Consider the following 16,425-nt stretch of genomic DNA (forward strand, 5'->3'; position numbering starts at 1 on the left):
AGCGCATGACATTTCTTATGGTCTTAAAATGCGAGCGGATACACAAATTCATTTCTGATGAAACTGGACTTGACGTAGCTAAGGACACACATTAAGTTTACATTTTATGGCATTTATCATGTGCATTTATCCAGAGCCACTTACAATCAGTTGTTACAGGGACAGTCCCTCTGGAGGATTAAGTGTCTTAGTCAAAGACACAATGGTAGCAAGTGAGGTTTGAACCTGGGTCTCCCGGTTCATAGGCAAATGTGTGACCCTAATATTTAAGGATCCTTAAGGCTTAATGCATAAATGTCTAGAATGAGGATTATTGCATAAATGGAAAATGGACCCAAAATGTGCAAAATGTACAGTATATTTATAAATAAATAAATAAAAATAATTATATATATATATATATATATATATATATATATATATATAGAGAGAGAGAGAGGAGAGAGAGAGAGGAGAGAGAGAGGAGAGAGAGAGAGAGAGAGAGAGAGAGAGAGAGAGAGAGAGAGAGAGAGAGAGCGCGAGAGAGAGAGAGAGAGAGGATATAAACACATAAGCAGGATATAAACACACAGACACACCTTCATTGGCTCTGTGTGCACCAAGGGCTGGTTGTCTATGGCACCAGGTCTCTGCAGGGCCAAGTGAGCAGGCAGGTGTCCGTTATGGCTGGAGAAACACTGGTTGTTGTTGTCTGAGACGTTATGCTGCCTTGCAAAGCAGATGTCAGTGGCTGACGAGCTCATGTGAGGGATCAGGCCTGAGGATGTGATATCACATGAGGAAAAGGACATCGGACCAAGGCATTCAAGTAACACTGAATCCTGCTGTATCGCCCACCCACACACACTCACTGTTATTGGGACTCTCCGTAGCCTCAGATGCACTAGAGAGCGTGTCAGACAACCTCTCATCCAAGGAACTGGAAGACCGTGTGACCCCGGGACCTCTGCTAGAGGCCAGCTCCACTGTGGCAGATGACATGGGGCTTCTCCTCCCTGCACTCTGCATGACAGGCTGCTCCACAACAATCGACTTCTTGTCCTGCTATGAGAACCACATAAAAAAGAAAATCTTATCAACCGACATAAAATAAATAAATTAAAATCTCCAATGCATTCTAAGCATGAGATCTTTATTAGTCTCTGTACTCACAAATTTCACATAATCTTTCCACTGCTGCCACCACTGCATAGAGATAAGGAACCAGTTCTGTCCAGGCCCAAGCCCATGTCTGCTCTCTCGTTCTAGCCAGCCCCTGTACATCAAAGAGACAATCTCAGCACTTTTCCATCAGACAAACCCTGACATCAAATAGCATGCTACTTCAACAGCTTCACTCAGCTCCATCTAATATCTAGTTGCTATGCATTAGCCTTATTGAACCATATATAGAGGTTAAGAATCAAAGCTAATTTGATATCGTTCAAATTACAATCATATGCGTGAGCTGTTGTACATTAACAAACTGTATTGCACAAATATGGGTGATTTAAAGAGGTCAAAAACATTATTTACCTGATAATCTGTCCCTCTTCTTCAGACGAGGCAGGTCTAAGCCCCAGAACTATGTGACAGACCTGAGGTCATGGTAACAGGAAGTAAGAGGATTACATAAGACAACCAAATAATAGAATATTTGTGAAAACAGAGCAGTGAAGCCATTTATGAATCAGTAGAGGGAGACCCTGACCTGAAAGAGCAGGTTGAGAAACTCATTGGCAAGTGCACTCTTCACACTCCAGATCTGGTAGTCCTCCAGAGTCAAATGGCCCAACTACAGTAAAAAAGTGGTCAATGCTACTGCAACCCTCACAGGACAATGACAACAGTGAACAGTGTATAAAGTCTGAACCTTAATCACCTTGGTTGTGTCATGCATCTTCAAGATGCCCTCCACTATGTCTGATACATTGGCGAGCAATTCCTGAAATGAAAATAATAAAACATACAACAGGGCGCATATCACTAAACAGGAGACACTGAAGAAGAGCTGCAGAAGCTACTTAAAAGTTATGCCGCTTATAAAAAAAAAAAAAAAAAAAGATTTCCTATTCATGTGAGAAGCAGTCCATTCAGATCCCAGAGGGTCCATGAATTTCACAAGCAACCATGTTGCCGCCAAGTTCCAATGCCAAAGACTTAATGCAACATCGAGTTAAGTGGCCATGGATTTACTGAAAGCGTGAGGCCGCCAGGCTTTGCTTCACAGTTCCTTCACTATTTGGGGATTAGGAAATGTCATTCAGATAAAGTAGTAAACAGTGCAGCCTTTGGTGCACAGCACCATAACATGTACACACTACAAAACATTAACCCATTACGAGCAGACACACAAACTAAACAATTCGCATTAATAATCAATGCCAACAATCACTCCACTGCTATGTACTTTACCGAATACTGAACCTTGCTGAATTCATGTAACGTTCATCTGATTCATGTTGCATACTGGGATTCAGAAATTGAAAATTCTCAGTGCCGCTCACCGGCAGTGCGTCTGTGCGGTTGTCTTTCCACACCTCCAGCAGTGCCACCACCATCTCCTGTATCTCCTGCCTGGAGAGGACCCCATCCCGGTCCACATCAAACACTTTGAAACAGACTGGAATTAAAGAGAGAGAGAGAAAAAAAAAAAAAAAAAAACTGTCATCCCTTGGATTGAATTTACGTGAACCAATTAGCCCTTTTCTGCTCTAGAATACATTACTTTCGGAACGTTTGAAATTACAGATGAGTCCGTGTTCTCAAAAAAAAAAAAGTTTCACTGACCCTAAGGAGATCGCAAAGATGGTTATTCAAAGGCCACTGACCAAATATTATCTGTTTCTACTAATGTATGCAAGATAATGGCAGACAGCCGACAATAAAAAGCAGTGAGATAAAGGGCTATGCGCCAGGACCTGGCCTTCTCTTCAAAAGGGAGTCGATTGTGAGGCTTACACTTTTGTCTCTCAGCGACAGGCCCCCTGCAACACGCCGACAGGCCACATGAGATCTCCTTAAAGTCAATGTGATTGTCCCGATTCTCATCAAAGGCATGAAACAGGCCTAAAGGGGAGAAAAATTATGGCAGGTTTAATACACAAAGGAGACAATTCATTAAAAATGATCAGTTAAAAGGTTGTTTCAAACCTACATAACGTATTAAAGGTCCCCTATCATGAAAACGTCATGTGAGATTATTTAACATTAATATGAGTTACCCTAGCATGTCTATGGTCCTGTTGTGGACAGAAATGGCGATAGGTGTGCTTTGAGTGCTTTGGTCATTCTGCTTTGCCGTTCAGAGAGCAGCAGCTCAAATGGTCGGATCTGGAATTTGTCCCCTTATATCATCATAAGGGGAAAGGTTACCTCCCCTTTCTCATGCTTTTTACACCCAAAGAATTTCCCACCCCTCCCCTACAAAAGGAACTCCATTGACAATCATGGCTTCCAAACGTGTGAAGCATTGAAGTTGTTTGGTGATTGGAGCGTAAAAATTACCACAAATTTTTTTTTTTTAGTTCTGTCACATGAAGTTCTTAAGAACCAGTGGGGTCGTTTCTTTTTCTGTGAAAATGGCAACACGACTTCCTGTCTGCGCCAAACATTGTGGTTGTTTAATGGTGTTGATTTCATTTTCGCGAATGCCCCCTCAACTTCTATAGGCTGCTCTCGTCCTTGTCCCACCTCTCTCCTCCTCTTTAGGATTTAATTCTGTAATTCTGCACCAAGGCTGAATTTTGTAAAGACACTTCAGGTACAGTATTAGCGGACCACTAAGACTGATATATAAGCAAAAAAAAAAAAAAAAGATATATATATATTCATGTCAGGGAACCTTTAACAATGCTCATACATTCATAAAATGTATAGATATTAATGTCTTTTCATTTTTCATATCTGCTTTTTGTTTAAACCCTGACAGAAAAGAGGATCTACATTCTACTTCCAGTCAGTTTGTATGCATACAAAAAATGAAGCAAAATAAAAAAATATCCCTCTGAGGCCTGATGTGTGTGCTGGGAGCAGTGACCAGAGCGCTAACATGAACACGAGTGCATATCTGTCAGGAGGGCCGCTCTACAGGGCCCTGTTCAACCCCAGGCTCATAAATATTTCATTACCTTCACTTAGCGAAGCGTGAATAGGAGGTGAAACCAGAGGGACAAAGGTTTCCAAGTCGAAGCGCCCTGTCCTTGACTGAGCCTTCAGCAGCCAGTAGCGCTTCTCCAAGTCAATGATGTCCGATTCTTCTACTGCAGGGAAGAAATGTTATTAGCCATTATGCAAAAAAGTAAACTTTCTTCAAATTGACACAAAGTAGAGGAATTCTTCAGCATAAGATATGCCAGACGCTGACTCATTGAGATGATGAAATATTTGTAACATCCTATGGAAGCAGATTGCATAATGGCCTAGTTTGTACCTTCTACCAAGCATAAGCATGACTCAACCTTACACGACTGATGACCAGGACTATATCAGGCACAGGGGTTAAGAGGTTCCCAGGTTGACTGCACTTTCATCACAGTAATCCCCAGATTAGGGTAACAGGATTGCACAGGGGTGGCACAGAAGCCACTCCACCTTCAGACAAACACGTTTTTTTTTTTTTTTCTTACACTGAGCATTAACACCGGTTCCAAGATCATGAGTCAAGGTCTCAGGTTAATTATAAGAAAGAAAAAAAAAAAAAAAAGATAAATTGATGCGATTTTGACAGGCCATCAAGACATCGATTGGAAAGGCTCATGCCTGCTGCCTTAGTGGTTCAATAACCATCTCTAGCAGGTCTCTTGAGCGATAGGAGCGGACAGGGCTGCAGTCCGGGGCTGGAGGGGCTTCAACGGGTCCAGGAGTGCAGGAGAACTGACAGACCAGGAAACACAATCAATGATTCAGAATGTTATTTTAGGGCCGCCACAGCAGAGAAATAATACGACGCTCATGAATAATTGAGATGCCAGCAGAATAAAAGCCTGTGCATGTGTCTGACATGGTGGCAACCATCAAGAAGCCCCCCAAAATGCAGACATTTATAGATATTGACATGACTGACGGCAGTAAAAGGGCCAGTGTGTGTGGCCGGTAACTGCAGTAACTACAATTATCCTGATAGAACGGCGGGTGTAAACAACGTCCAGCTCAGCAGCCGAGGCAATAAACATGGGCCACTCACCTAGTTGAGCATTATTCACGAGTGGCCGCATCGGGGAGGGACGGCTGATCTATAAAACTCATTACCCACAGTATGGATCAACTACTACTCTCCCCTCCCCTCGCTGTCAGGACAATATCACGCTGTCTGCAGCCGCCCACCCTGCGCCACCAGACCGGGGCAGACAAGGACCAGTTTAAAAAAAAAAAAAAAAAAAAAAAAAACCCACAATGGTCCATCCCTGAGCGCACAACCCACCTCAAATCGAGCTGTCATAACACATTTCGGGCAATTAGTTCCGCCACGTTTCAGCACCTCTCCCGGCACGAGCCGCGGGCGCCGTCGTCTGGTCAGAAATAACAGGTAAACCGCGCCACTTCATGCCACCGCCATTAGCCTTCATCAACGCCTCAGCGATTCCAGAAGGACGCAGAGATATGTCGCCCACTCAAAGCAAGAGGCCAGTTTTTGCCCCCGAGTTTTGTTCGACTGAAGAGAAGATGAGCAGGAGAATCTCAATGATTCGGAATATCTTAGTGGCCAAACTGCACTAACAGGGTAAACCAGAGCACAAATGGTGGAAAAAAAAAAAAAAAAAAAAAAAAAAAAAATCACCCGAGGAAGACTCATACCCACCTATAGGTGTGATTTTGTCAGAGTGGCAACAGAGGAACCATACCATATTCCACAGCACAGGCCAGGGGTATCACTGGTCAACGTGGCGTGTACCATAGTAAAATCCACACCGGATGGCTATATAAAAAAATAGTTTTTTCCTTAAAAATCACAGAAAATTGCACTCCACCCCCCTCTTCAGAACCTATGGCACGTTCCTCTCTGGACTCCTCCAGTAGACCACGCCACTTGGTGTCCATGATCACCACTGTACAGTCCACGTCTCCCACTGCCAGACAAGGCACGTTCTGGAAGGTTCGGCATCACCACGTACACACTCTCACACACAATGCGCCGCACTTGCGGATTTAAGAGGATAAGACAGTGGCAGGGAGAAGATTACTCGCCATCGCTACGGTATCTTCTTCTTCTGATTGGTCTTGGCCAGGGATGTCTCCTGCTCTGTCCTTGATTGACAAAGCAAACCCATTCTAAATTTAACCACATACTGTGATTCAGCATCACTGGCAGTGTAACAGAGCTGGAGCCTGTTACCAGCATAAACACTCTGATCGCCCACATAATGGGAACTATTTTTATTGATTTTATAGCTATTGCCTTATCAGCCTGCAGGGTTCCTATTTAATAATTTTTTGGTTAGTCTGTCATGTAAACTGGTCGGCGACCAGTTCTTATGGATAAGAAGGGACTGTGGGGAGTTTTACATGGTTCCTGGGTACTGGAGAAGGGGTGGAGCCTCAAATGTCAGGCAGACTGGGTTTACTATTGGTAACTATGTGAAAGGATACATTTATAAATGTATGCTTTCAAAATCATATTAATGTATTTATGTGAACGTGCAACTTGATTATTTTACCCAATGTTTGTGAATATAATTGATTAGTTGTCTGTCTCATAAATGGTATGGTCCATGTCTATGTCTGGTCCATGTCTAAGAATGGCCCAAGTTTTTAGTAAAGCAGAGGAGAGAGGAGAAGAGAGGTGAGTTTCAATAGCAATTTTAGAGAGGTTGACTTACGTTCTATTATTTCTATTTATAAAACAATTTATTGAAGTTTTTTTTAAAAATATAATTAAATGTACAGAGTGTGCCTCCGAATGGCAACCACTATTGTGTTGTCTTCCCTGCCACCAGCAACGCTCAGCATTTTTTTAATAGCACGAATATGCATGAAGAAGCTGATGATGTGACAAATAATTCATTCAATCTAAAATTAGCGTTAAAATGTCTAAAAACCTGGCTGGACATGGGAAATCTGGTCACCCTAACTTAGTGGCGCTATGCTAACTCTACACAACTAATCAACTTAAAGTAGACACTTGCAAATCATTAAACACCAAAAATTACTTGCCCCAAGTGGAATCCAATTTTGAAACACTACTCTAATTGAACAAACTGATTAACAGCTCAGGTGGGGGCAGCATTTTAGAGCATTTTTGACTCATATTTTGAGTGACAAAAAAATGACACAATGCCTTTTAATGTCACAAGGTTACAAGAATCTTCAAACTGGTGAAAGCAAAATACACTTAAATTCTTATTTATTTTCCGGAGCCGCAGTGTAAAGATGAAAAAGCCGTGGGTTGCCAACCCCTGTTCAAGACCAATATAACAGGCTCAATGTGATGCTAATATTTACTGGCAATACTGTGCATTTAAACACATCATAATATTAGTATGAAGCTATTTCAAATGTACTGATAATTCACTTGATGAATCAACTTTTGTTGCCATTCTTGCATCACACAGAATGAGATAACTTTTTAAAATACTGACATTAAAATGTGACTCAACTTGTCAAATTTGTATAACTTTCGAAATAAAAAACAAAAAATATTTAAAAACCACTATAAAATATGGACAAAAATGAATGTCACCACACTGACCTTTTACCAAACAAATATGAAATGAATTTTATGAAACATAAATTAACAATTGCATCAGACACACAGACATCACAATGCATCTGATTTAGTGCTGTGCAGAAAATGATCCCCTCTTTCTGACATCACTGAAAGCCAGAAATCGTTTTGGGTGTCAGGCAGCTGCCCTGATCTATTTTAGATCCCACTTCACTTTAGAGAAGCCGGCGAGAAATAAATGAATAAACGAACGGATGAACACACGTGGCCATGCGAGGAGGACGAACGTAGTCATTTCCTCTGCTTTTGTGAGTAATTGGAGGATGGCAAGGACAGGGCTGGCAGTGACAGCTGTGGAGCCGGCCCTTTCTCCCACCGGGGGCCGCAGCGCGAGCTGCCTGCGCCCGGGTGGTACGTAAGTGTAGCCTGTCCCTAGCAATTACCTCACAGTCCCCATTCTCCCCGCTGGGGAGCAAAACAATGAGAGGGATTCGCTGATGCTCCACATCCATCTGGGGACGGACGTGCACAAGTGGCAGCCTGTTTTTGGCTGACAGCCTGATAACAGGCGACCTGTCTTTAGCACTCAAGACAGCCAAATAGCAATAAAAATAAATAAATAAATGAGACCGGCAGTCAGGATGACCCAAGGACCACTTGCTAAATTCCAAAAGAAGCATATTTCACATGAACGGAAGCGCCTGCTTCATCGCCACCCTCTCTTCTGGCCATTATTACTGCAGCAGGCACACCCGGGCTGAGCTGCTGCGTGAGGAGAGTGCTGCACTCAGGTTTATATTGGAAGTACCACCTGTGTGAGGTATGCTTTACAATTTGTACAGAATGCATATGCACTTGACAAAGTGTGTGCGTGCATGCTTGCGAGTTTCTTGATGATTATAGATGATGTCGATATAACATCTACAAGCACATCTCAAAAAGACAAAAAAAAAACGTTTTTGTAACTAAATCAAATCAGGAACACCAAAGCACCAAACAAATACTTGTGGTACAAATTAAAATACTTTTATACATTTATGTGTTTGTTTTTGGTTTAATGTTGGTAGGAATTCAGTACCTGAGTTTTACTTATGAAATCAAAGTTCCTTTAATTTAATATAAATAAATGAAATAAATACAACAAAGACAAACGACCATTTTTGTAATATTGTAATTTTTTCAAATACCACCCCTTGGTGGTCATAATAACATGTCAATGGCAGACAACGCACTCGTCATCAGGGTGTGTGAGTGCGTTTTTCAGGGGCGCTCACTCACAGTGCGTGACTCCAGCCAGGGTCTGGTAGAAGGTGGGCGTGTCACTGTCGTCGGTCAGGGTGACGCACACGCCGCCAGACAGCAGCCAGCGGGAGAAGGTGAAGGCCTCCTTGTTCTGCAGGAGCCAGCTCTTAAACCTTTCATAATTCACCCTCTCTCCCTGAGCGGAACAAAAAGCACGAGATGTGTCAGGGAGAAATAAAAGGAACATTAATTGCCATCTAATTCTGCATAGCCATAAACAACGCTAAGTGCATAGTAAATATTTCCTCAGCAAGACGTGCGGAGCCGGAGATGAACAATGAAATGTTTTGCGCCGAAAAGGTTATTGCTATTGATGAGTAGAGCGGGCCATTAGCAGAAGCTAAAGGTGTGTATTGGCAAGGATCTCACGATACGATAAGCATCAGGAGACATTCAATCGATAATCATGTGTGTCGTGAGTGTGTGAATGAATGTTGAAAGTGCATTAACCTGGCCAACTGGTACGATAAACACACCACCCACACACAAACACAGAGCTCTGTCCTTTATATTTAGAACGGTGTCACCGCGTTCTTTACAGCAGGAGGGAAGGTAAAGTGGAGGCAGATAAGCAGAAATTCGGGGTATTTATAGGCACCGAGCGCCACGGTGATGCATGAGCGGACCAGTTACTGCAAGATCCGATTTAAAACCCAACAGTCCAGGCTAATCCCGTTATTGGAAATCCATTGCTTAAAAAAAAAAAAAAAAAAAAGCACAAAGTGGAAGTCCATCACTTCCTTTGTCTGAGTCTTGGTGAGTATCAGGAGAGTATATTCATTCATTCATTCATATTAGTCATTATCAGATGACTGCTGAGATATGAAAATATGATTGATTTTAATTAGGGGAATAATAATATTATTATTACTAGGGGTGTTGGTGATATTATATATAGGGGGATTGGTGACATTATACAGGGACATCAAATATCAATATTTTTGGATACAAATTTAGTCCACCGGTTGGTGCGTTTTCTACAACCTCTACTCCTGTAAATGGCTCTGTACAGCATCTTGTATTTCAGCTCTATTTTTGTAGAATATCGCAATACATACAGTATCACAATGCATTTGTATATAATAATATCTAGACCCTGGATGTATCGTGATATGTATCTTGAGATCCTTGCCAATACACAACCCTAATTATTACTACTATATCATTTTCCAATGGGGATGGGTTATAAGGTGTGCCTGATGGAGACTTGAGTCTGATGGCCAATCTGACCTCTGTGAAGCACTTCCTCAGAGAGGGCGGGACTTCGCCATCCACGGCGCGCAGCATGCTCTCCACGTCCTCCCTGGCGGCATAGCTGCCCGAGTCGCTGGCGAACAGGCTGAATATGTCTGTGGGGAAGAATGCAGCGGCATAATGAGGAGCCCAGACGGTGCCCGGCTGCCAGTGCAGGGGATCCACATTGTACAGCGTTATCAGGGGCCGTCAGACGGGGGGCCGCCTATCAATCATGGCATGCCGCTCCCTCTCCTTGGTGGCAACTCCAACTGGAGGGCACCACCAATGACCTCCACCTGCCCACTGAGTACACAGTAACTTCCAGTAACCATGGTAACAAACTAAAAAAAAAAAAAAAAAAAAACCCCGGAAACCATGTACATTAATTTAGTGATACATTATCAATAAGCTGGCATCCAACATCAATGTATCAAACCTGTCTTTACTGCTGAAAACAGTCAGTAATTGATAAAAATTTGTATTTGTATAAACGTAGAATTTGTACTGTTTTGTGTTTCTTCCCTTTATTCCACAGGTATGATGATCATATTGTAGACAACACAATTAACATGAATCAATTTAGTCAGTATCGGACTGTATTGTGCACATTTTCATGCTTTGTAACAAAATAGCTGAAAATAACTACAATTAAGTAAATACTTCTGAATTATAACTTATTAAACCATGTGATATCTAGGGTGCATACTGTGAAGACAGGCTCGCACTTCACTATTCAACTGGTTGTCACAAATAGTCATCAGGGAGTACATACGTGTAACGTAGGTTTATTCATATTTACAAAAAAACAAAAAAAAAAATCAAAAGAAGATTCCCTTACATTTGGCTTTCTCCTCATCTCTACCCCGCGTCAACAGGACCAGGCCAACAATGAGGTTGTTGAAGTGTAGCCCTTTTGAAGTGCCACCAAAGGAGTTGTAGATCACCTGGGAAGGAGGGAAGAGACTGGGTTTTAAACACTTTAATCTTTCCTGCAGAACTCCCGGCGGGAACGGCGAGGAGCAGCTATAAAAGCCGCCGGCCGCGATCAACTGCGGTTTCCTGATATCAGGAGAGTTTTTTTTTTTTTTTTTTTTTTTGGTTTTCCTCCCCCGCCCAGGAAAGAAACGTTGCGTCTGAAGAGAGGGGGGAAGTGTCAACAGCAACGTCTCAATTTCATCAATCTCGGCTTCGCGCAGGGGCTCCATCTAATTATCGGCGGTCGCTTACGCGGCTGCAGGAACGGGTACGGGACCCTCAGCCAGTAGGCCGAGCTGGTGGGCGCGGCTAGTTTCCACCGGACAAGGCCTCTTAATCTCGGAACGTCACCGCGCTTTTGTAAATATTCTCCCCTTTCTGATGCTCTATTTCTGGACACAAAGAGACGAGAGGAAGAGCGGCGAAGGAAAGGAGAGAGGGCGCGACACGCTCCATTGTAACATGGAAACACAAACATGAAATAATGAAAAAGAAGAAAAAAAAAAAAAAGAAAAGAAAAGAAAAAGACTAACTAGAAAAAGCTGAGGGACGCGGAGCACAGGAAGAGGAGAAGAAAGAGGGAGAAGTGGGCGGGGCTGGGCCCCGAGTCCCTGTAGGATGCTGCAGTGTGCCTTTCCCTCTAATACAAATAAACTCACAAGCGCACACAATCTAGTTCGTAGGGGGGTGGGGCGGGGTCAAAAAAAAAAAAAAAAAAAAAAAAAAAGGTGCTCAGCAGGCAGTATTGTGATCTTTAGTCGAGAGCAGAAAGGCTCACTGGGGGCGCGTTGGCACCGGCGCTGGTCGCCACAGGCGCTAATAGCGGAGATTGAAAGAGCCGTGGCCGGGCTCCGCCCGTCACGGCGGGGGTGATGGAGGTGGATGGGGTGTCGGGGGCTACCGGGCAGTGTCTCTTTCTCAGGCTCCGCAGCGGGGCTGGTGAAAGTAAATGAGTCTGTGTGTGTGTCGCCTGTTAGGTCGCTGACATCTCAAGACGCGAAGGCCAAACTGAGCTGCTTCCGTGTGACTTCGGAGCTGTGAGTACATACAGACCAGAGCCCCCGTTGAAACTAACAGCGCTGCTTCAATTTCAGACATCAGGACAATGATGCAGAATAAAACAGCAGAAAACACATCATTCAGCTCATCAATCTCCACGTCAAATAAAAAAATAAAATAAAATAAAATAATAAAAAAGTGAAGTGATTGTCACATGTGATACACGGCAGCACAACACACGGTGCACACAGTGAAATTTGTCCTCTGCATTTAACCCGATGACTGGCATTTCATTCGGTAGCTCACCTACATGACTGTACATGCTGCACATGATGCAAATACCAAGCAGTTCATATTACAGGGCATAGGACACTTATACCCTGAGCCGCGATGTCAACACAATAACCCACTTCTGAAGACAAATATGAGTTCATTTGTTCAAAAGTCTGCACATGAACAAATGAACAACTTTTACATTTCAGACCTTTTCAACACACCAGACCTAACTGCTGAATGGAATGAGTGCCACCAACATGAGTGCCTCACGTATATAAAGGAAACATTTAGAGACCTGCGGATGATGGTCCCCATAGCAACATATGACATCTATTTTTTTTAATCATGTGAACAAACGACTTATTCATTTCCTGTTAAGTTCAGATGAGATGTGCTTTCGGAAAGGTCTGAGCAAACGAAACGGCCAGGGCAGAAGGCCGGGTCTTGTTGACTGGCAGCGGTCCTGGTTAAAGGCTCATACGAAATTCCAGCAGATCAGACGTCTTCATGTTGAAGCAGCGGAGCCTTTCCCAGAGGCCAATAAAAAAAAAAAAAACTGAAAGAGACGTACACCAGGAAACACGTAATGAGCAGCAAACCGAATGATTACGGGAGTAAAAGTTCCAGGCAAGCCTGAGGAGAGGAAAAAAAAAAAAAAAATCAATCCTTCTTCACGCAGTTACAAAGCAAAACTACAACACAGTGCGGCACTGGCATTAATAATGCAGCCCACCGCCGCCTCGGCATTAATAAAAACCATAAGCAGCAAGGAATAAATTCACTGCGATCGTATCCGGCAGCCGTGTGAAACAACGCTTCCCTTTGAACGCCGTTTCTCTGGAGATAAAGGCTTGCTTGCCACCCTAATGAGCGGCATCATTACCAGGAGAAAGGGCCTTTTTCCCCTCCGCTCCCCCTGCAATGGAGGAAACATACAGCGGAAGGGAGCATAAATTCGGTCAGACGGAATTAAACCCTGGACGCTCAGTTCATGGGATGTTTCCACAAATTGATGCACGTCTCCTTTGAACTTCCAGCCAGGATCATCATCCGATACCTGACGGCACGAGGGAACTGGCGAGCAGCCACTGCCTCGGGTGCCATGGAGACTGGAAGAGATCGTGAGCGTTTGCGCGCTTCGGAAAAATAAGGCAAACGTTTAAAACGGCAAATTCCACAGTTGCCAGGCAGTATAAGTGAAAGTGAAGTGATTGTCACATGTGATACACAGCAGCACAGCACATGGTGCACACAGTGAAATGTGTCTTCTGCATTTAACCATCACCCTGAGTGAGCAGTGGGCAGCCGTGACAGGCGCCCGGGGAGCAGTGTGTGGGGACGGTGCTTTGCTCAGTGGCACCTCAGTGGCACCTTGGCGGGTCGGGATTCGAACCGGCAACGTTGCACTTAACCGCTAGGCCACCACTGACCCACAAGTAGAGGGTTGCAGCCACGCGTTTGTCATTGTCAACTGCTATGTTGCTATGTTGCTTGCCATGTTGAAGATTTGCAGGTCCACACCGTCCCGAGCAAAGAAACGTTCTGACGCCGAACTCACACTGTACGGTTAAAATGTGCTTTACAAGCTTTTATTCAAGTTCATACTTGCGCCAAAAATATGACAAAAAATCAGTGGTAGAGGGCGACTCGAACTGACAACTGTGAATATGAGTTAATGTAAAATGGTATTTCAGGTTATTATCCAGAAGGGCCACCATGTGACGCAGTCACGCTCAGCTCACCTCTGCCACCTTGGGTGGAACGCCATCTCCCAGCACCTCCCTGAAGAAGCACTGCTGGCTCATGTAGCAGGACAGGCCGCAGGTCCTCTTGAAGGCATCTTTCAGCCGTTTGAGTTCCACATCGGTGACTGGACCAAAAAAAAAAGAAAAAAGAAAAAGACGATTAGGATTCAGCAAAGTGGAGGAGTTTAGCGTATAAAGTGATTGCTGCCACCATTACGATCTATAGGCCAAAGACGTTTTTTTTTTTTTTTTTTCTTGGCAAAGGGAGTATCTGTGGTGATGAGAATGCAGGTTCTGGGAATAAAAAAATAAATAAAAAAAAGTCCACATCAGCACTTGAGTGAGTTACGATGGCTGAGCTTGGTGCTCTCACACACACACACACACACACACACACACACACACACAGTAAAACAATGTATTTAACCTACACTTCGATGTGTGGTCCAACGCCACTCTTTCCCCTCGTCGGTTTTAGTTGTTAAAATCCGGTACACGAGTGCGATGACAACAGCGGCAGAATCGGCTGTGCCGTTTACATTGATGAGAGGGCCACTATAGACGGTCCGCCCTGCTTGCCGTCCAGACGGAGTGACCAGGACACTAGGTAGGTGGGTTAGGCGGAGTGGTAGGGGTGCTGCTGACGGCAGCCAAAGTCACAGGTAGCATGTCGCCGGAAACACGATCTGCACTGTAGTCATCATTTCAAGGCAACATACGTTCATTCAACTAGCATATTTAAAAAAAAAATAAAAATCTGTGGCCATTCAACGTAAAATAAAGAACATAAAGTAAAACACCGCTACATTACCAATAAAAAAAAAAAAAATCCTTTAAATTCTCTATTTAATTATCAGTTAACAATCCGTATTGTAAATGACGATGTATGATGTCTTAAATCACAGTATCAGGTTATTATATTTACTAACAGGAAAAGGTTCTCAGTGTTCGGTTGTCCCCACACCTGACCGATGCTTTCAGAGAGCTAAGAAAAGTTTATTTTATTTTATTATTATTATTTTTTTTTTTATTGCTGCAATGACTGTTAATTGCTGTGGAAGTCCAGTATTAACATGGCTGCTGGTGCGAACGGTCCCCGGCCGAGCTGTAAATAACGTTACAAGCCTCCGCAGTGCCGGCCCTCTTTAAGCGCCTTTCCAACGCCCGACGCCCGACAACAGGCGCGTAACCAGGGTGCAGGGACCACGGCGGCTCCCCATGCCGGTAAAAGGCCAGTTTACAGCCCCGAGGCCATAAAAGCAAGCGATCAACTTCGGCAGCCCTCTGGGAAAATGTAAACCGGTGTCCGCGTCCGACACTCTACCAGAAAACATCAAGTAAGTGGTGTTGAGCTCATACACTTACCGCCACCACCGAAGAGCGGCACGTCCACGAAGACATTCGATCCCAGGACCAAACAACGCTACAAAAAAGGCCTGAAATACTGCTAATTATTGCGATGGTTGCATTGCAACACGACGCCGAAATGCATTTTATCGCAGGGACACGGACAAGATCCCATCCCTCAATCACCGCGTGGCGGGCGGGTACAGATGAATTACGGTCCTCCCCTCCAAATAAAATTTAAAAAAGCGTGGAGACGGCATTATGGTTTAATGGGACAGGAGCGGCTACGGTGGGTGGTAGTGGCCTAGTGGGTAACACACTCGCCTATGAACCAGAAGACCCAGGTTCGAATCCCACTTACTACCATCGTGTCCCTGAGCAAGACACTTAACCCTGAGTGTCTCCGGGGGGGGGGACTGTCTCTGTAACTACTGATTGTAAGTCGCTCTGGATAAGGGCGTCTGATAAATGCTGTAAATGTAAATGTGTAGAAGTGAATGGACGTTCCCCTCTTCACTCTCAACTGGTGGACAACCTCTTCGGGTTGTTGCCAGTTAATTAAATTAACCGCATTTATCAGTTTTTGGGAGGAAATAAAAAGACGAGATGTGACGGAGCCGCCGCCATCGCTCCCTGGGTGCAGCAGGGAGTGGGAAAAAAAAATCCTCATCAAAAGCGAATTAAAACCTCAAAGTCGAAGGGATGTCAGCGACTCCGCAGCTACGTGCCACGGTCCATTACCGAGCCGTATCTCAGCATCGACTGCGAAAACGACGTCTCCGCTTACATGCAGCGCCGCTGTGTCTAATGCACGTCGCCGTGAAACAGCGTAAAATGGGTGGTCCTTTAAAGTTTAGCAGGCTAAATTAAACAAAGAGCCTGGGGCCTGGTTCAATATCCTCC

The 16,425-nt window shown here is 44.0% G+C and overlaps 1 protein-coding gene across 6 annotated transcripts in view; it reads right to left on the reverse strand.

The window, feature by feature from the left end:
- usp32 (ubiquitin specific peptidase 32) overlaps positions 1–16,425 on the reverse strand; it is a 30,097-nt gene that overhangs the window by 10,592 nt on the left and 3,080 nt on the right. For 2 of the 6 annotated variants that reach the window (XM_029001504.1, XM_029001502.1), the window contains exons 2-14: positions 14,173–14,300; positions 11,019–11,124; positions 10,175–10,293; positions 8,921–9,080; positions 4,110–4,241; positions 2,941–3,048; positions 2,487–2,602; positions 1,862–1,924; positions 1,691–1,774; positions 1,516–1,577; positions 1,153–1,255; positions 852–1,041; positions 579–757 (exon numbers count right to left, since the gene is read on the reverse strand). In XM_029001504.1, the coding sequence (XP_028857337.1) occupies positions 579–757; positions 852–1,041; positions 1,153–1,255; positions 1,516–1,577; positions 1,691–1,774; positions 1,862–1,924; positions 2,487–2,602; positions 2,941–3,048; positions 4,110–4,241; positions 8,921–9,080; positions 10,175–10,293; positions 11,019–11,124; positions 14,173–14,300 (1,550 nt within the window). Of the gene's footprint in view, positions 1–578; positions 758–851; positions 1,045–1,152; positions 1,256–1,515; positions 1,578–1,690; positions 1,775–1,861; positions 1,925–2,486; positions 2,603–2,940; positions 3,049–4,109; positions 4,242–5,779; positions 6,095–8,920; positions 9,081–10,174; positions 10,294–11,018; positions 11,125–14,172; positions 14,301–14,606; positions 15,851–16,425 lie in introns of those variants that run through there. The other 4 variants (XM_029001503.1, XM_029001501.1, XM_029001505.1 and 1 more) reach the window with 3 other exon arrangements.

The sequence above is a fragment of the Denticeps clupeoides genome, chromosome 13 (assembly GCF_900700375.1).
Source record: "Denticeps clupeoides chromosome 13, fDenClu1.1, whole genome shotgun sequence".
In the NCBI taxonomy this organism is placed as follows: Eukaryota; Metazoa; Chordata; class Actinopteri; order Clupeiformes; family Denticipitidae; genus Denticeps; species Denticeps clupeoides.